The 21,027-nt window shown below is 37.4% G+C and overlaps 2 protein-coding genes across 2 annotated transcripts in view; both read right to left on the bottom strand.

Moving 5' to 3' along the window:
* The window catches only part of numbl (NUMB like endocytic adaptor protein), a 54,461-nt gene extending 47,457 nt beyond the window's left edge, over positions 1–7,004 (bottom strand). The window contains exon 1 of the mRNA XM_084419932.1: positions 6,799–7,004. The gene's annotated coding sequence lies outside the window, so the exon portion shown is untranslated. The remainder of the gene's footprint in view (positions 1–6,798) is intronic.
* Positions 7,005–7,665: 661 nt separating this feature from the next.
* On the bottom strand, positions 7,666–20,244 carry coq8b (coenzyme Q8B). The gene is made up of 15 exons (XM_084418402.1): positions 20,137–20,244; positions 19,392–19,570; positions 18,971–19,300; positions 18,454–18,520; positions 17,146–17,217; positions 16,946–17,065; positions 12,912–12,997; positions 11,614–11,754; positions 11,452–11,533; positions 11,252–11,345; positions 10,960–11,101; positions 10,597–10,704; positions 9,181–9,246; positions 8,790–8,876; positions 7,666–8,623 (listed from the first exon to the last, which is right to left on the bottom strand). Coding segments are annotated over exons 1-15 (1,872 nt in total). The 5' UTR covers positions 20,138–20,244; the 3' UTR covers positions 7,666–8,326.
* Positions 20,245–21,027: the final 783 nt, after the last annotated feature.

Raw genomic sequence — 21,027 nt, forward strand, 5'->3', positions numbered from 1 at the left:
GTAAATTTTTGTGTTTGTGGAGCTTGCAAAAACTCCAGCCTGTCAGGACATCGAGTCCACCGGTTTCCTAACAAGAAAAAGGACGGTGCTATCTTTCGTGCCTGGGTGCGGTTTGTGCAGGTGAAGAGACGGGATTTCTCTTCCGCGTTATTATCGCGTTATTATCCACGTTATTAGTGGGATTATCGTCCCGGCGATATGATGGAGTTCAACATGGGATACCGAAGTAAGAACCGGGCGAGACTCAGAGCTGGTGCGGTTCCTTCAGTGCACGCATCTTCTGGTTCTCCCGCCGGATGTAGGCGCGAGCACAACATCAACTGGCAAACGCAATGTAAGCGGAACGAAACTGAGCTACTCGTTGTGTTTGTGTGGACCGTTTATCAGTTTGGACCAGTGCAGCGCGAGCCTGATCAAGCAACACTGTAACTGCGAGATCCAGTAAATAAAGCATTTGAATTCGCCACTGAAGTAATAACATCGCTGCGAGATCTAGTGGGAAATATTCACATTTCTCCGTTATTAACGGATCAAACAGCGCTGACGTGGAAACCAGGAATAAACATTGTGCAATGAATGAACGAACTATCCAGTGTCCACAGATCAGCAACATTCACCATGGCTTTACTGTAGTAACACTAACTGCAACCATGGAAGTTTGGCATTTTCCACTAAGGCCCAGTATGCATCCACCTCCCTGCAACACTGACTTTCCTCAGCTGTAAACATTGCCTCGCATTTCCCACACAAGCACCTATGGAACAAAAGATTTATCAGGAATAAATATCTCTCTGTCTCTCGATGAGAAACCGCTAAGTTATATATCACGTAACGTTAGTCTGGGCGGATATTAATGAGCATGACAAACGCCTGATCAAAGCTTAGTTTCTGTTATTGTAAGTTCCATTATGTTCTGTCTAACATTAATCCTGGCCTGTCCCTGCTCTCTTGGCAGCCTAGCAGGCTCATAATTGTATGGCTGTGGTCCGTCAACAATTTCCTCAGCATCCGAAATGTCATTGCGATCCATTTTTCCCTGTTGTTTGAATCGACCGCTCTCCCTCGTGCTACGTCACGCCCGTCACGCCCATTTTCAGATGCGGAAGTAAAATTTTCTCACAAAAACGACTCCAGAAGCCACTGTAGCATATTTATAAAAAAAATTTAAAGAAAATCTAGTTCCTACATTATTTTTCTATACAATGACTTGTTGGGTCTTCTAACCTGCAAGATGCTCTTTAAATGGAAGACGTTTGGGACGACCAGAACCCTTCCTAGAGCTGGCCGTCCGGCCAAACTGAGCTATCGGGGGAGAAGAGCCTTGGTGAGAGAGGTAAAGAAGAACCCAAAGATCACTGTGGCTGAGCTCCAGAGATGCAGTCGGGAGATGGGAGAAAGTTGTAGTAAGTCAACCATCACTGCAGCCATCCACCAGTCGGGGCTTTATGGCAGAGTGGCCCGACGGAAGCCTCTCCTCAGTGCAAGACACATGAAAGCACACCTGAAGGACTCCAAGATGGTGATAAATAAGATTCTCTGGTCTGATGAGACCAAGATAGAACTTTTTGGCCTCAATTCTAAGCGGTATGTGTGGAGAAAACCAGGCACTGCTCATCACCTGTCCAATACAGTCTCAACAGTGAAGCATGGTGGTGGCAGCATCATGCTGTGGGGGTGTTTTTCAGCTGCAGGGACAGGACGACTGGTTGCAATCGAGGGAAAGATGAATGCGGCCAAGTACAGGGATATCCTGGACGAAAACCTTCTCCAGAGTGCTCTGGACCTCAGACTGGGCCGAAGGTCCACCTTCCAACAAGACAATGACCCTAAGCACACAGCTAAAATAACGAAGGAGTGGCTTCACAACAACTCCGTGACTGTTCTTGAATGGCCCAGCCAGAGCCCTGACTTAAACCCAATTGAGCATCTCTGGAGAGACCTGAAAATGGCTGTCCACCAACGTTTACCATCCAACCTGACAGAACTGGAGAGGATCTGCAAGGAGGAATGGCAGAGGATACCCAAATCCAGGTGTGAAAAACTTGTTGCATCTTTCCCAAAAAGACTCATGGCTGTATTAGATCAAAGGGGTGCTTCTACTAAATACTGAGCAAAGGGTCTGAATACTTAGGACCATGTGATATTTCAGTTTTTCTTTTTTAATAAATGTGCAAAAATGTCAACAATTCTGTGTTTTTCTGTCAATGTGGGGTGCTGAAAAATGAACTTAAATGATTTTAGCAAATGGCTGCAATATAACAAAGAGTGAAAAATTTAAGGGGGTCTGAATACTTTCCGTACGTTATGGAAACATTCTTTTTGAAGTTCCATTTGGTGCCATAAATGGTGCAAAAATTGCACACTGCTGCCTTAATGGAATGAAACGACATCACATAAATCTGTTTTTTTTTTTACATTCAGATACAAATCTGATTGTCTAAGACTTACATTATGAAACACAGCACAGTTAACAGCATGAATCTGTACTGTAGGGTGTGAAATTTGCTTTGCTTTTATCTTCTGGGTGTTGTGGATAGAATTAAAGGCTAACAGCAATGCATCTGCAAAAAAAAAATCAAGCAGTTCCCTGCTGTTTCTGGCATTCGGATGTGGATGCTAAAAATAACAAAGGCATCAGACAGGAGATGCTACTTCATATTTTAAGAGTGCCTCATCACTGCAATCAGTGTGGAATTTCATTTCCTTTTGTAATTGCGGTGTCCCTGACTTTGAAGTTGTGCCACACAGGGGAGCTCTCTCTGTCACAAACAGAGAAACGCCACTACTTTTATCCATCTCCTGTTTCTCTATCCCTGTTGCTCTCGCTCTCTCACTCGCTTTCTCTTACGTAAGCACAGAGACTGCTGCGGATGCTTTACAAGAGTGCAAGACTATGAGAACACAGAGCATGAGCTCTTGTAAAGCATCCGCAGTGGTTCTGTTTATGGCTGAAACAAGCTGCTCTATTCTTACGGTGTTCAGTTTTATCTCCTTCCTTCACGCAAGTCTGTAACCCGGCCTGTAACCACTGATTGAGATTCCCATCGTCATTTACTCATCATTTAGAAAACAGTATAAAGAAGAACAATTACTCAGTTCTCCACAAATGAATAGTGATGAAGGTGCCATAGTGGTTAAGGTCAACATGAAACCTACTCTGAAATGCGATCAACTCTCTGAGTCTCTACCTTTGATTTTGAGATGTTACTTCAGGTCCCACAAAAAAACTTAATAAAACTGTTTACAATCAACAACTTTATGTTAAGTAGTGATGAACCGAAATTCATTTTTTACTGAAACACCAAAACCAAAAGTTTTCATTTTGCCGGAAATTTAAATGATTAATTGAATATAAAAATGTATTTAACTTGTATAAAAATGTTTGTATTGCACATATCCGTTAAGCCACATTAAAGAGCCCCAAAACAACATTTACTGTTTGAAAAGTGTAATTCAGTTCAAATGTTCAATCAAATCAATTTCTCCTCTCAGTCCCTCGTTCACATCTTAAAACTAAAGGTGACCGGGCATTTTCTGTGGCTGCTCTATAGGCTCTGGAATAGTCTTCCCTTTCCCATAAGATCTTCCCCTTCTGTTTCTATGTGTTAATCCTCTTTGAAGACATTTTAATTCAGTTTAAGGGTGTGTCATTTTCATTTGTCCAATTGGTTTTTTAGATATTTTATTATGTTTTAAGGATGTTCCTTATTTGTTGTACAGCACTTTGGTTTCAACATCTGTTGTTTTTAAATGTGCCTTATAAATTAATAAACTATAAACTAAACTATTGGGTTTAAGCTTACAAAAATAACTAATGATACAAATGTAAAAAATAAAAAACAAAAACCTTTAAAGCGGTTCAAATGTGATAATATATAGTTTATAGGCTACTCTTTACTATATACAGAAATGGACCATGGTGAACTGTACAGTGTCAGTGTATGTATAGGGTTGCAGCCACTGGGCTATAATAAAATTCATATCTAGCCTATGCGAAGTGGTTGTGTATGATTTGGCAATATGGGACAGCCTATATATATATTCACTGGTCAAAATCGGGCCGAAAATTATGGAGAGGTCGGGAGGTGCTCGTAACGTATTCGGCTCGGCTCGTTATTCCTCTCATGATGCAAGCTGTGACCATAGGAGCATCAATGATCTCCACGTGAATCACACCTTGCCCCTGGCTTTAGTGTTTGGTGTGCGGTCTTGGCAATACACACACTATAGGAACTAAACTTTTTTATCATCATGTTTGTGGTCTCTCACATTTTGAAAATCTAAAAGATTTAAAAATCTTTTAGTGTGGGCCAGCCTTTAGTGAACTTATCTAAATATTGAAATGATCTAACTGCAAGTCTAGATCTACAGTACGTGTTACACTCTTTAATTCAATAGGAACATTTTGATCCTAAACAGATTCCTTTGCAGAATCCTTGCACATTGCCAAGCATCACTAAATTACCCATTATGAGCACTCAGAAGGTAAAGAGCTGTATCACTACCAGTTGAGATCTCACTGTAAAGTCCATTTAAGTGCAGACATACATAATTTAAAGTCATGTACTAGTGGATGTGTTATGATATTCTTAACGCAGAGAAAAATGTAAGGTCTAAAAGCAAGCGCTCAAACGTGTGCATGACGTGTAAAGGTCGACCTTAGAAATTGAGCTAAACTACTTGGATTTTCACAGCTGAATGCCATGCACACTTTGATGTGATTGCTTTGAATGACTCCAGGACTTTCCACACAAATGCAGAGGAAACTGGGAGTAATTTTTTCCAAAGTTATGCCTGCTAAGTTTTTCGTTTTTCCTGGCAAAAGATTCATATAGCTACATAAGTAACTCTTATTGCAAATCAAATCCTAATACATGAATAGTCACAAGCACAAAGCACAAAGCACAAGCTTGCTGCCACTTGTGGTACCATGTGGACCAGAAGATGATCATTTCATTTGATACATTATGAAGGCCTGGTGATGAGATAAGCCACAACCCTTTGTCAAATTATGAGACATGACAATAAATAAACCAAATCACAAAGACACAAATCTCTCGACACAATTCACCCATTGCAATTGAAGAATGGCTCAGCAAAAAACGGAAATGGCTTTTTCAAGCAACTGCTCTCTGTATGGCGCAGAATTGTAGTCCATTGTTTAGAAGTCACACCCTTATTATTACAAAGGAAATGACATCCTTCTCCAGTGCCACGGCTTAGCTGGCAGCCGTCTGATTGCCCTTTGCCCTTATGCTATTGTAGTTTCAGCTGCTGTGTCCTCTTGTTCATCCATCTGGATAACAATGGGGCGCAGACTTACACCACAGACACGCGGAACAGACGGTACCCACTCAGGACAGTTAAAAAAAAAAACATTCAGCTGTTATGCACATGCAGTCCAATAAGTCAGTGTGACGAGCAGCAAAGAAAAGTTGCTTACAGGGTACTTACAGTTTTTCACACCAGCCCAAGAAGACTGTACACTAGGGGAATGAATAGAAAATAGCCTACAATGATTCATACTCTTGAACAAGATTTCTTAAACTAGCCCATGTAGGCTTGCATTTTGGGTTTAGCAGCGCAATACAACCAAAAATTCAGGTGTATTTCAAGACTGAATTAGTATTTTATTTGACTAAATAAATGTATTAAGATATAAGTTGACTATATTAGAATATATAAAGGTCAGAATGTAAAAAGCTCCAACAACCAGAATAAAAATAATAATTAAATACTACCTTAGTTTAAGTAAAATCAAACTGGGATCAAAGTCACATCCGGCAGTACTGATGAAAAGAATCGAGCTGAACTTCTGAACACATGAGAAGAAATGCCAGAAATTACTGTAGCAAGTTAAATGGATGATAAAAAAATGATGTAAAACTTGATGTAACACTGACGTCTTATGATATAATGTAATGTTGGCAAACCACACCAGACTTAAAAGATTTAAAGGAATATTTCACCAAAATGAAAATTCAGTAATCATTCTATGTCATTCTTCTCTAAAATATGTTTGTTTGTTTCTTCATCCATTAAAGCCAGAAGACTCCAATGTGGTTTTGGACCTTACTGACTTGGATCGCATAGCCAAAAACAGTAAATATTTTCTTTTGTGTTCCACAGAAGAACTACTTTAAAATACTTTAGTATACATAATTTTGATTTGCCAGCACAGGCTTGCCAATCCATTAAAGTATGACTACATCAACTAAAAACATTATATAATGATAATTAATATTATTTGTGTATTTAATTATTCTATGCTGATTATTATGTTGCTGATAGTGATAGTCTATAAGCATCTGTACACTGCAGTCCTGTACTCATATTTCATTGAGGGCTCTGACAAACTCCTCACAGTGTAAGGCCTAACCATTATTGATCAAAAACAGTCATCTAATTATTGATGAAGATGGCTATGCGTTTCTAATAAAGGCATAATATCACTCTCAGGAGAGACACCTTAAGTGTTACATAATTTTACACTGGATCATGCTATTATCATATAGGTTGTGTTTTATGATGCTGTGTGTTCAGAAACATCTGGACTCAGTCGCACTTACATTCTTGTGTATCCAGAAAAGGAAGTCTTGATGTTATTTTTTTAACCCCATCATACCTTAAAACTCTATAACTCCATTATTTATATCTTCATGTTTTATCATATATGGATCTGATGAAACAGATATGAGCAGACATGCAATCCCAAACCACTTCAGCTGTATTATATGATATCCTAAAACTATAAATAATGCATGTTAAATGAGAGCACAGATTGCCATTGGGACTTACCGAATAGAAGGATACTACAATGAGTGTCCGTGCCGCCTTTTGTGTAATCCAGAGGAAATATGGGGGGAAAAATTATTTAAGATTATTCTACATCAGAATTCCTCGCGAAACCGACGCTCTATTAGATGCACGTGGCCTGAGGCGCTTCGAATGGTCGTAAATTTTAAACACGGTCGTGAGAAATGGACGGATTTTTGATAATCTCTGCGTTTGTTATTCAGTGAGCAGCAGTCACTGGCGCATAGACTGCGCTCCTCCCGCGGCTCCACCCGCTAGCCCCGCCCAATCGACGAGCCCATTGGCGCACACGGGCGTTTATGCAAATTTTCTCTTCCCGCTGATGTTCAAGAGTCTGAATGGGACCATACAAGTATCCAGACGGCAGGCATAAAACACCGTCATCTAGAGGCCAAACCACACTTTTCTGAACGTTACCGTTTCTGTATTTTCAAAAACAGTTTTTTTTTTTGTTTTTTTTTTACTGAGCGATTGTTCATAGTTACTGACTTTATAATGTTAGAACTAACAACAAAATAATTATTTGTTGAAAAATAAATAAATAAAAATATTAAAACAATACTTACCTTTACTATTATATATATATATATATATATATAATTGATAATAAATACATGTAATACTATTACAATTGTGTGTGTGTATATATATATAATAATAATAAACAGATCAAAACATAAAGCTCTGGGAAATTCTAGAATATTACCATATTCATGTACCATTGTATTTACATTTATTCCAAGGATTTCCAAAGAATACTATTGGTACTACCATGGAACATGTGGAAAACATGGATCATATTTAGTGATTTAATAAATAAATGGATAAATAAATAAATAATCAGAAAATATGCCGAATATCTGGGTGTGACCTCAGATTTATAATTTGTTCATCTTTAAAGTAATGGATAATTATCATATTTATGTATCATAATATTTACCTCAGTTTTCACAATATACTGTATGTTAGTGGTCTTAATTCAGTGGACTTAAAAATATCACAAAGAAATTTTTCTGAAATATTTTGTTACAAAATGTGTAATATTTACTAAACCACTATTTACTAATATTTACTATCTGCTACACCAGTTATGTCACATACTTTTAATGATGAGAAGAGAAATACACACACTGACTTTTCTTACTTGGTATAATTTGAAACACGATGTTGCAAATCAAACCGTGCAGTCAAATTCTAGTGTTAGATTTATATCATTCACAAGAATTCTGATTTGTAATTCACTCCACTGGAGTAAAATCGTTATATTCATTGCTTACAGTGTCATAACTTTAAAAGCTTGGCAATGATAATAACAAGACCTTGTCAACTAATTCTAAGAATATCTACCTTTGCATTCAGTTTTTTTTTTTTTCAATCAAAGAAAATAAAAAGGGGAAAAAACATACTGACACAATTGAACTTTCTATGTTTACATATAAATAAACATCTGTGTGTCATGATGATCTTGAAGTTCTTGAGTGATTAAATGGTCACATATAACCCTCAAAACCTAAACCTGCGTGCATCTTTCCTGTCGTTGACATTTGTAGGCATTGTAAATATCAAGGAACATATTTCGGCAGGAAATGTGGGCCTTTAGCTTGGAACAGATGAGGAATGAGCCAGCCATTTTGCGGTGCAGAGAGTAAGTCTCCTCTGGAGGAGGAGTGAGACGGTGTCGAAGCATGACAGGGATCAGGCTCTGGATGCGCTGTGTGGTACTCTGAGTGCCAAAGTCAAACGTTTCCGTAGAAGCAAACGCTTCACCAAGGATCATCACTGCCTCCACGTGTGCATCCTCAAAAGCCTGAAGAGAATAAGACCATTTTGTTAAAGAGGACAGTCTAGAAACAATAGAGACACTTAAATCTTTAAATCTAGGGGGAAGTAAAGGAAAAAGTGCATAGAAAATATGCAAGACAGTAAAACTATTGGGCATGAGTTTTATAAACCAACCATATAAAGCCACAAACCTTGGCTTCGAAACCGGTAAGGAACTTCAGGTCTTTAGATTTCTGCAGAACAGTTGCCCTGTCTCCGATTGATGCTGCATGAACCACCTTGAATGACAATCATACACACTTTAAGAAAGATACATAAAAGGGAGCAATGGCAGTAATTATGTTCTTTTTAACATTTACCAGTATTTTTGCATCATCTTACATTGTTTTTTAAGTTATATTGTGAATTTTATAATAATTCACATATTGATTAGGTTATTGTATGTGTCTATGATGACAAAAATAGAGATTCCTATTAATAACAAAAATCTCGAGCTCACTTCTTAATATGCAAAGCCCCTTCACATCCCATTCCAGTCCTACCCACTAAGGTGTTGTGTAAAAATATTCCCAAAATCTGTACCTCAATGTAATCATCTGTGAATGACTCTGGGTAATCTCGGCAGGCTCCAAAGTCCAACAGAAATATCTGTTATGAAGAAGAACAAATGAACAAATCAAAGTCGTACATACTGTTTCAATGGGGAGAAGTGGAAAGGGTCTAACAGCACCCTGAACACAAACAGACATGCAATTAAGAAATTATGAAAGAAATATGGAAGTTAAAATATACAATATTACAATATATACAATTTTGAAATATGATCACATTTTTAAATAACTGTTTTCTATTAATATCATTTTAATATAACATTATTATAATTTAATAGCAGTATTTTAAAATGTAATATATTCCTGTGATGGCAAAGCTGAATTTTCAGCATCATTACTCCAGTCGTCAGTGTCACATGATCCTTCAGAAATCATTTTCTGACCAAGAAACACTTATTATTATTATCAATGTTGAAAACAGTCATGCTGAGCAAACCTTGATAATAGAAAGAATCGTCTTTACTGTAATTTTTGATCAATTTAATGCAAACTTGAGCATTAAAGTATTCATTTCTTTAAAAAGTAAAAAACATTGTACTGACCCCAAACTTTTGAAAGAGAGGGTCTATAATAATAATAATAATAATTCATTACATTTATATAGCGCTTTTCTCAGCACTCAAAGCGCTTTACATAGAAGGGGGGGGATCTCCTCAACCACCACCAATGTGCAGCATCCACTTGGATGATGCGACGGCAGCCATATTGCGCCAGAACGCTCACCACACACCAGCTTACTGGTGGAGAGGAGACAGTGTTGAAGCCAATCAGTATATGGGGATGATTAGGACGCCATGATGGACAGAGGCCAAGGGGCAAATTTGGCCAGGATGCCGGGGTTACACCCCTACTCTTTCGAAAGACATCCTGGGATTTTTAATGACCACAGAGAGTCAGGACCTCGGTTTTACGTCTCATCCGAAGGACGGTGCTCTTTGACAGTATAGTGTCCCCGTCACTATACTGGGGCATTAGGACCCACACAGACCACAGGGTGAGCACCCCCTGCTGGCCTCACTAACACCTCTTCCAGCAGCAACCTGGTTTTTCTCAGGAGGTCTCCCATCCAGGTACTAACCAGGCTCAGCCCTGCTTAGCTTCAGTGGGCAACCAGTCTTGGGCTACAGGGTGACATGGCTGCTGGCTGCTGGCTGCTATAGATTATATGTGATCTTGACGTGATTTCTAAAAAGTGATCAAGACCTTCAGAGCTGATTGGACTGAATAACATGCACACAAATTAATCGTTTTGAGTAATACAGAATATATGTGTGTGTGTGTGTGTGTGTGTAAGATGATTAAATGGGTTAATGTGAAACTATAGATGAGCAAATACATCTGAATTTACATACACACCTCTGTCGTCAGTACCTTAGTGGTTGCTCACCTTGTTCTGTTCACTATTGTAGAAGAAGTTGGACCAATTGGGGTCTGTCTGCATGAAGCGGAACTCAAACAGCTCTCTCAAACACAACTGCAGGATGTTAAAACTTATCTACCGAATAAAGGTGAGCGAGAATTATTTTCTGAAAGTTCATTTTCACAGTGAAATAAAATAGGATATCATTAGATAAACAGTATCAATATTGCCAAATCAGGAGAAATACTATTGTAGGTTATTCACACAACTCTTAGGTAATATGCAAAGGGTACATCTTTGATTAAAAGTTAAAAAAAAAAATGTAAGCAAATGAATAAATAAATCAAACAAAAGCTTATTGCAAATGTCGGGTCTCTGTTTAAAACTCACCTCATTTCTAGTCTCCTGATTCAAATCAACACAGCTGTCCAGTGGAACTCCATTAACCAGTTCCATGGTGATCACACGACGACCCGACAGCTCATCAAAGACCTCAGGGACCACGAATACTGGATCTCCTTCAAGCAAATTCCTGTGAGAGTCAAGAAAAATAGTCAATAATGTGTAAAGGACTGCTTTCAAAAACATTACCGACCCCAAACTTTGGACCGGTAGTGTTGTTGTGGTTCATTCAAACGGTACACAATCTAGATATTATTATAACTGAATATTTATCACATACCTGAATCGCTTTGCACACTCTGCCTCTCTCTTGTAGTCACACTCCCATGCCAACTCCCTCTGAAGAACCTCGAGACTACTGTCAGCAAACAGACCTGTTCAAATAAATCAACAGCTACTGACATCCCACACAATGTGTATGACTCAATGTACCCAATTTTTGAACTTAATATAAAAATGAAAACAATTGCCAGTGCTCACCATCAGGCAGCACAACACTCATCTTCAGAACAGACATAAGATTGTTGATGTCACTATGAATGCTCTCAGCGACACCAGGGTACTATATGAGAAAAAAAGAAACGTTTAGACAGCAAAACCTTAGACTGCTGAAAACAGAACATGAAAAATTCAGTCTAATACCTGTATCTTCATAGCAATTTCCCTCCCATCAAGCAAAACTCCATGATGCACTTGACCAATGGAGGCAGCAGCAAAGGGTTTTTCCTCGAATGATGAGAGTTTCTCCCTCCATCCAGACCCTAAGTCTTCCTCAAGCACTTTCTGCACATGGGGTTTCAACATAGTTGGTGAGATATCACAAAGTGAACATAACAACATCTGAAAGACGTCAGTTAGAAGAAACTATTAAGGGTTAGAAGCAACACTAACAACAGCCATCAGTGTCATATAATGCGTTTTTGTCCTCCTGGGAAGTTCGTATTTACGAAGTCACTTTTGTCAAAGCAAGATGGTGTTGCATCTTCTCTTAATTACCTACACAAAAATGCAGCAAGGTTTTTAAACTCTTAAAGTTTGAATGGTTTTAATTTATGAAGCCACTGTATACTTTATCATTACTATATTACAATGCTATCATTTTTTGTGCTGGCAATTAGCTTATTTTGTAGTAGATAAAAAAAGCCTGACAATGTCACTGCTAAATACCTATAAATATTGTGGTAAACCACCACGTTTTTCACTGACAAGCCCCAAACTTGTACAGATCGAGGATTAGTAAAAATCCCGGGCTTCACACTCATATTTACCACTATGTGATGGCATTCATGTGCATTCAACTCATATATGTGAACCAGCTGTATAAAGCACTGACACTCCCTTGTAGCCCATCTACAAAACAGCATTGTTATGGTTAACTAAAACTAAGACTATTAAAAATTGTTTTTGTTAAATAAAATAAATCTAAACTAAAATATAAATATTAGATGAGAAACTTTTACAAAATTAGAAATGTTACATTGGCAACTGACTGAAACAAATACGTTTAAATTGATGTACTAAAATTACTCAAATTGAAAGTGAAATAAAAAATGAATTAAAGCTAAATAAAAAAATACAAAAGCAAAATTGCTAAAACAAACTAAAGTTATTAAAAAAAACAATTAAAAATATGAATAAATAATATAATAGTAGCATATAAATAATAACACTGCTATGGAAATTTCTATCTTTATTTCAAGGTAGTGTCTTAACATTATTTTTTTATGAATATTAAAACAAGCTTGTTAGTAAAAAAAATCTTTCCAGCATGGTGCTCATTAACCCAATTATTTCAAGACATCAAGGCAGTTTTTAATGTTGTGTGGTTAATATTTTATAAGATCATCATCATCAACCCCCCCCCCCCCCCCCCCCCCAAAAAAAACAGAAGAATCTTTTCATAACCCTGCATCAATGAAGTAGTAACCACTGTAACTTACATGCATTTGCCAGGCTGGCATGAAGTCTGCACTCTGTCGAACCCTCTCAAATATTTTCTGCAGTTGTGGGCTAATGAAGCTATTATCTATTGAGGACATACAAAATTTGAAACATCACAGAGGAAAATTTCCTAACACCACAAAAGTATCTACTTCTTTTTGTGCCTTTGGAATGCTTTAAAGGTCCCATGACAAGGATTATTTTATCATTTTATAATGTTTCCTGGGGTGCCCCTTATAATGTTAGTATATTTTTAAGATAATTTTTTTTAATAATTTAGAAATAAAAGGCATTTTTCCTAGCCTGATTTTAGCCTCTGATTTGAACACTCTGTTTGAAGGGGCGTGTCTGCTGTGAGACTTTAGTGTAAACGCCCACTGCTGTGATTGGCTGACATGCTTGCATATGAAATAGCTAGCATTACATGTGGAACTCTTTCGAATACTTTTACTATTACAGCTAGGGATGGCCCGATACCGATACTGGCATCGGGCCGATACTGTCCTCATATACTCGTACTCGTACTCATAAAAATTCACAGATACCACGCACCGATACCACGTACATTTTGCGAAACGAAACTGGCCGCCGCGAGTGCTTTGTCGAGGTGAACTGAGTCATAGACGCACGAGCTGGTCGAGCACATCCCTTTAAACAGACAACAGTGGAAAGTTTGTTCAGTCCGATGTCAATGGCAACGAAATTAAACGAGGCATGTAGCTTTAGCTTATTATATTAACGTTAACTGACGAGAGAGAGAGGCAGAGAGAGAGACAGAGAGCGAGAAGCGCACTTCTGTTGAATGCTCTTGATTGCTGATCGTTCACTCAGCCAGGGTTCGAATTACGTGGGAGCCAGTGGGAGCTGAGCTCCCATAGAGAGAGGATGAGCTCCCATGAAAGCAGTAAAATCATACACCTGTGGGGGTCTCTAAAAATCATCAGCACCATTATTTTAAATTACAAATAAAGCACTTTTTCCTTCGGACTACTGTAGCGTGACTTAAAAGATAGGACAAGATGCCAAACACATGGATCTCACCGGATCTGGGATCGTCATCACACTACATCCTTATGCTTAAATCAAGTGATCAAAGTGCTCGTTGCCGCTGCAATCAGTAGCGCGGATACTGTGTTTGTTTGTGGCTCGCGCACAGTCTTCACTCGCTTCAATCCGTTGTGGAGACTCTCTATTCGTTCCAGTGAAATTACAAAACAAAATGCACACAAACGTGTCTCTGCCTGATATACAACCACTGATAAACATAATCGGATTTGATAAAAAGAAAAAAAAACTATACGAGTACGGATTCGAACCCAGAACCTCTGACACACTTGGCAAAAGTTCTACCACTGGACCACTTAAGTACACGTTTAAACTTGTCGGATCTATTTATTTACTCACGTGAAAATTCTACAACTCACAACATCTTAGACCTCATTAAACGACAAATTAAACCAAATGTACTATTTAAATTGAATTGTGTTACCAACGCTTTTTTTTTTTAAATTAAATTTGTATTATATTTACAAATTTTTATATTTTTATATTACATTATTAAGCCTGCTCATAGGCTACTCTTTTTTTTTTTTTTTTTTTTTTTTTTAAGAGACCCCCACAAAGATGAAATCATAATTCGAACCCTGCACTCAGCACATGTTATTTGGATGAAAACTAAATCGTATATGTAAGTAAAGTAAAACATGAACTGTTACCTGACTGAAGTATAACGAGTGGTTCCCTACATTATTACAGGACGTGTGCAGAGGTCAAGAAGTTTCATGAATGCAAACATCCGAAGCGCGCGCCCCTCAAACCAGCGTCTCAGCGCGCGAATACTGAATTAAATTGTCTTTCACGTCTTGCGCTTGTACGGACGAATTCACACACAACTATGTAATAACGCCCGTCTTGGTGAGTATCCTATAGTAAACAAAGTCGGTTATATCTCAAATGAACGTAGCATGTTCAAATGCGGTCCGTGCGCTCGGTCTTAAAGGGGCAGCAGTTTGATAAACCCGCTTCTGTGTTTTAATGTTAATCAAACAAAGGACAAAGAAATTACTCACTGCTCTTGACTAAATAGGCTACCCTTTTCAACTTTAGAAAAATATCCATCTATATATAATTCATACAGTAATGAATATGCTTTTTTTCACATTTGATTACTTTATTCAAATTTCTGTACCTGTTAGATCTACCCGAAAAACTCTAAAAACACTGTTTATTTCATTTGTAGCCTTTCTTTGTTCTATTGTATATATTTGTCCTATTTGTAATTCAATTGTTTGTTTTTATTTTGTTACTGACTGCTTACTTGTTTTAAATTCACATTAATTAGGCTGCTAGTTTTTGTTGTAGTATCAAAATTGGATTAAATAATTGATATTTCACTGGTTTTGACAAACATTTGAACTGCTGACCCAGTCCTCAGCACTGAGCCCTGCTGAAGCAGCTCTAAATATGTGCTGTGCTATTAAATTAAAGATCAAATATGATAGAGCAATAGAATGAACAGTGACAGTAGGCTTACAGAAGCTCATATGCATTTTAGCAGGCTTAATTAAGCATGAAAATAACTGAAAGAAATATATATATTTGATGAACAAATTAAGCCAACTAATATGATTTATAATCTTTTGGTTTATCTACTAATACATTTAAAAATTACAAATGCAGTGAAAATTCAGGTATCGGTTACGGCAGTGGTTCCCAATTCCAGTCCTCGTGACCCACTGCTCTGCACATTTTGTAGGTCTCTCTTATCTGACACACTCAGTTCAGTTCATGGAGTCTCTCCTAATGAGCTGATGATCTGGTTCAGGTGTGTTAAATAAGGGAGACATACAAAATGTGCAGAGCAGTGGGTCACGAGGACTGGAATTGGGAACCACTGGGTTACGGTATCGGTATCGGCGAGTACCAAAAATTACAGTATCGGTATCGGACTCGTTCTGCAAAAAGTGGTATCGGGACATCCCTAATTACAGCTATTAGCCTATATGTTTTTACTATTACAGCTATCGAGATTAACGAATCGTGAGAAGTTTTTTAAGTATTTAGATCTATTCCCATCACATAAAAGGTTGCAGTGATGAGCACTGAGCAGATGACAGCCGCGTGAATGAAGATCTCATCATTGCAACGCAGTTTCTGCACTCTCACTAATGATTTCACCAATGCAAACATGAGGTAAGTACAGTAAGAGCTTCAATGTGCAGTGTAACAGCGTCATTGATTTCATAACGAGTTTTGGCAAGTGTCCAGATAAACTCGCACTGTGTGATTCACAGCTTGGGCAATTGGAAAGGGATTGTTCTTTGATCGCTTTCTGTATATATTTTAATCACATTTTAAATAAGATTATTTTCATCCTACCAAGAGAAACTATGTGAAGTTGATATTTTAGTCACTGGCTTGATTTGCTGATGCATAAACAGTATTGAACGACTTTGAGAGAAAGATTATCTGTCTGAACTTGAACAATTGCACATCAGAAATTCACATAACCCACTGGTTCTTCAGAGGCTCGGTGTTCATTTGTACATCCAAACACTGAGCAACTGCCATGCTTCGCTCGTTTGCAAGCCATGATGTCTCTCGAGGAAAAAACAATATTGCGCTCCCGCAGCTCATTTTCTCATAGGCGGGCCAAATTCTCTTTGCGGGCAAAGAAGAGAAAGGGGAGGTGACCTTTCCCCTTATGACGACATAAAGGGAAGATTCTAGATTTGCCCATCTGAGCTTTCATTTTCTCAAAAATACCCAGGGCTTGGTTTACACCCATCAAAACGTCTAGCCACTGGGGGACCATAGACAGGCTAGGGGAACTCATATTAATGTTAAAAAACCTCATAAAGTGAAATTGTCATGTCATGGGACCTTTAAATAATATTTTGTGAAAAGCAACAAAGGACAGAAACCATCTGGAAGAGTTTCAAGCTCTAAAATAGGAATATTTAGTGTCATCATTTATATGAACAATTGAAAGCATTTGGTCCCAAAGTATTCACAATAAAATTAAATTACATACCCTGAATGCTTAGCATCTGTCCAATCTTGAGGGCCGCTCCTCTAACCTTACACAGTGTGTTCACTATTCTCTCTGCATTGGCCTCTGACAGGAGGGGAGAGTCTAAAAGAGCCCCCATCTCTGAAAGTGAAAGACACCAGAAGAAATTGGACTAATATGCCCAATAACAGTTTTAGAAACAAGGCAAGACCACACACTACCTGAGCGTTTTCCTCCAAAAGACTGTTTTGCAACCTCAGCAATGGCTCCAATGCCTAGACCAACCACTAATCCTACAAAAGAAAGCAGCAGGATTATTATGAATAGGCCAATTAATGCATTATTAAGGTGCGACCACATTTATCAATAGTGTAGCGATGTAAGAAGCCAAGTAGCTTTCTATTGGTCAGCACGACAAATCTACACAACCAATTTAACCCCGTTGCAAAATCCACTTGGGGAAACCTTTCACTTTCATAGCAGCGCATCTGTGTTGTACGTCACACGTAGGCTCACTATTGGCCGACGCTGGTCATGTGTGTGATGCATGTGACGTACAACACAGAAGCGCTGTGCAGTTGGCCTACGTGGCCCAGAGAGAAGGAAATGAATAGTGGAATAAAGTCGTTATTTTGGGGTTTTTTTGCGCACAAAAAGTATTCTCGTCGCTTTATAAACTTAAGATTGAGCCACTGGAGTCACTTGGACTATATTAACGATGTCTTTAATACATTTTCTGGGCCAGCAAGTTATAGTGTCTTAGAAGCCTATGGAGGAGTGATCCAGCTCTCAGATTTCATCAAAAATATCTTAATTTGTGTTCCGAAGATGAATGAAGGTCTTACGGGGTTGGAACAACATGAGAGTGAGTAATTACTGACAGAATTTTCATTTTTGGGTGAACTAAGAAATAAAAATAAAATAGAAATAAAATAAAATAAATCAATACTTTTATTCATCAAGGATGAGTTAAATTGATCAAAAGTTACAGTAAAGACATTTATAATGTTAGAAAATATTCTATTTTAAATAAATGCTGTTCTTTTGAACTTTCTATTCATCAAATAATTTTGAAAAAAAATTGTACACAACTGTTTTCAACATTGAAAATAATAATGGTTTTTTTTGCATAAAATCAGCATATTAGAATGATTTCTGAAGGATCATGTGATACTGAAGACTGGAGTAATGATGCTGAAAATTCAGCTTTCATCTGAGGAATAAATTAAAATATATTAAAATTGAAAACAGTCATTTTAAATTGTCATAATATTTCACAATATTACTGTTTATTTTATTTTTTTATTGTTTTCTATCAAATAAATGCAGCCTTGGTGAGCAGAAGAGACTTCTTTTAAAAACATAAAAATCTTACCGATCTAAAACTTTTGACCAGTAGTGTATATATATAAATATAATTATAACAATATTATAACAATGGAAATTAAAAGTAATACAGCAATATAGAGGTTTTTTGTGTGTGTATTATACAGTTTGCAGTGCAAATAATAAAACTGAAAATCACTGACCCCCAAAATTGGCAAGGCGACTGATCCGCGTAGCAGGTACCTTCCGCTCTCTGGCTCGCTCGCTAAGCTGCAAAGCATCAAAATCATACTGCTCAATAAAGTCTACAAATGAGCAGCACATGCTGAAAAAGAAAACTGTAAATAGACACTTTTCATACTAAACAATATACTTAAATGACAAATACATTCCAAAATGCCATCAGAGGAGCTTTAATTATTTATTTATAATTATTTATGTAATTTATTTAATTTTTATTAATAATTATTAATTTATTTTTTTATTTAAGTGATTCAACTTAGATGTGAATACATTTCTAATTTTCTAGAAATAAAAATGTAATTAAAAAATGTTAAGTTTTATTTTAGCTTAATTTCAATTGTTTTAAATGTTTTAATAGTTTAACAATCTAATAGTTTTAGTTTTAGTTAACAAAAATACATTTTCAACATATATTAATTAAAATACACAAGACAAGTTTTCAGCATATATTTCCAATGTTAACATTTAAAACCTCACCTTTTGCCGTACAGGCTTGGAAATATTCTGCTTTGCCTCCCGCGCCTTTTTAATGTCTTCAGGGCTTAACCTGGCCACCACAGAATCGTGGACAAACCTAGTGTGGTGATGAGACATTGATACGTGCAGAAATCGAGTGTTTTGACCAGGCCAACCAGTTCCTTTGACCGTGCCAGTAGGTGCAGCAAAAGGCGTCTCTGACGTTTCACCCCTTCCATCTTTGCTGGAAATGTCTGGGGGCATTTCAGAGCCGACTGCCCACTTTGCTGCTTCATCCGGGTCCATCTCCTCCCACTTCTCAATGTCAGGAAACTCGTCAGTCTTGGGAGTCTGAAAATGTCCATTTAAAAATAATTTCTCTTACTATGTTCATTCATATCTATAAATGGGCAGAGAGATAAATCTTTATGAGTTCACTAACCACGCTTCCTCCCATTACAGTGCCCATCACACCCTCGACCGCCTCCGTTGCAGCTTTGACCCCTGCACCAAAGGTCGAGTTACAGGCCATCAGTCGGAGTTGTTCGCCCTGAATGTTGGCGAAGGCAGCGCCCACCTTGCTGGCCCCTCTCAACACCTGCAGCACTTCTGCCAACATCACTGAAAAACATCATATCATTACTGAAAAGTTCAGAGCAGGTAGTTATTTTAGTATTATTTATATACTATTATAGTTTATTAATTAGTTTTCAGTTTTCAATTTTGATTTGTCTTTTGTCATTTTCATTATTTTTTTTATTCCGTTTTAGATTTGATCTATTTCCAGTTAGTTATTTAGTGCTTCAACTTAATCTTATTTCAGTTAGTTGCTTTGGCAACATTTCTCATTTTCATTTAGTTTAAGTTATGTAATGTTAATATTTTGTAATATTATAATATTATGTAATTAATATTTTTTTCGAATCATATAATATTATGTTATATCATATAATTTCACTTTGCTGGTCATTGTGAAACGCATGCATTTACAATTTAGCATTTGCAAATGTGCAATTAGGCTTGATGTAAAGTTAAGGCACATTACAGAGCATTTATCCCATGTCCAAATTCATTGAGATGGGCATTAATAATACTATTGAATATTTCAGTATTAAAAATGTATCCGATCAAGGAGCATTTAATAAATAAGTACAGAGGTGTAGTTTTCTAACAACAATAATACTCACTCGTGTTGAGAGATTGGTATCCTTCTCAGCGCTTGTGAGAAGTGTCCTTTCTACTGCGCACACCTCTGTCTGTTTTGCAACCACTACCGGACACGGAAAGACTCTGGTGATTGACAACTGACATGGCCAACCAAATTTGCAGATATCAAAAAGGGGTTGGTTTTGCTGCTGACAACCAATCACGAGTGGAAAGCAAACACGTTTAACATGGTAACCATAGTATCAGTTTTGACATACATGTTTTGGGCCAATAGAATTTGGTCGGGGCGTATCCGAATGTCTCAGTGACCAATGATCCGGTGGAGGATAACGCTGTATACTGGCCAGTGTGAGAAGTGCAGTTACAAACGACGCTGTCGCTGATTTTGATTGAGTGAAGCGCAACTAGCGGAGCTAAGTGACTTTCATTTGACTTTCTGGAGGAATCAATAGCATATTATCAGAAAACTGCAGAGTATGTGTGTGATTCTCCAATAGAATATTATTAAATGTTCCTGAAATTTGTAAAACTTAAACACATCCACACTAAATAAATCGAAGATTATTATTTTTAAAATGTTGTTTAACGTTACATAAATGCACCGTTCATGTTAGCCTATCTATTTTAATCAAATGATGGCATTATCGCTTACCACCCCTGAAACCATGTGTCTTTTAAGATACATTATGTCCTGAAAGAAGGAACTTTTTTTAAATCATAACTCTTTTAGAAGGTTTATGTCACTAAGTTTTGTCATCACCGTCAAATATGTATGAAAACGTTTAAAAATCCAGGCAAAAAATAAATAAAATCAACGTTGATAAAGGCCATGATTTTGTACTTAGCCGGTTCTCATTTATGACTGTTACAGAGGGTTAGGTTTGTACTGTAATAGGCTAACTGTAGTCAAT

The sequence above is a fragment of the Rutilus rutilus genome (genome assembly GCF_951802725.1).
Source record: "Rutilus rutilus genome assembly, chromosome: 9".
NCBI classification, from domain to species: Eukaryota; Metazoa; Chordata; class Actinopteri; order Cypriniformes; family Leuciscidae; genus Rutilus; species Rutilus rutilus.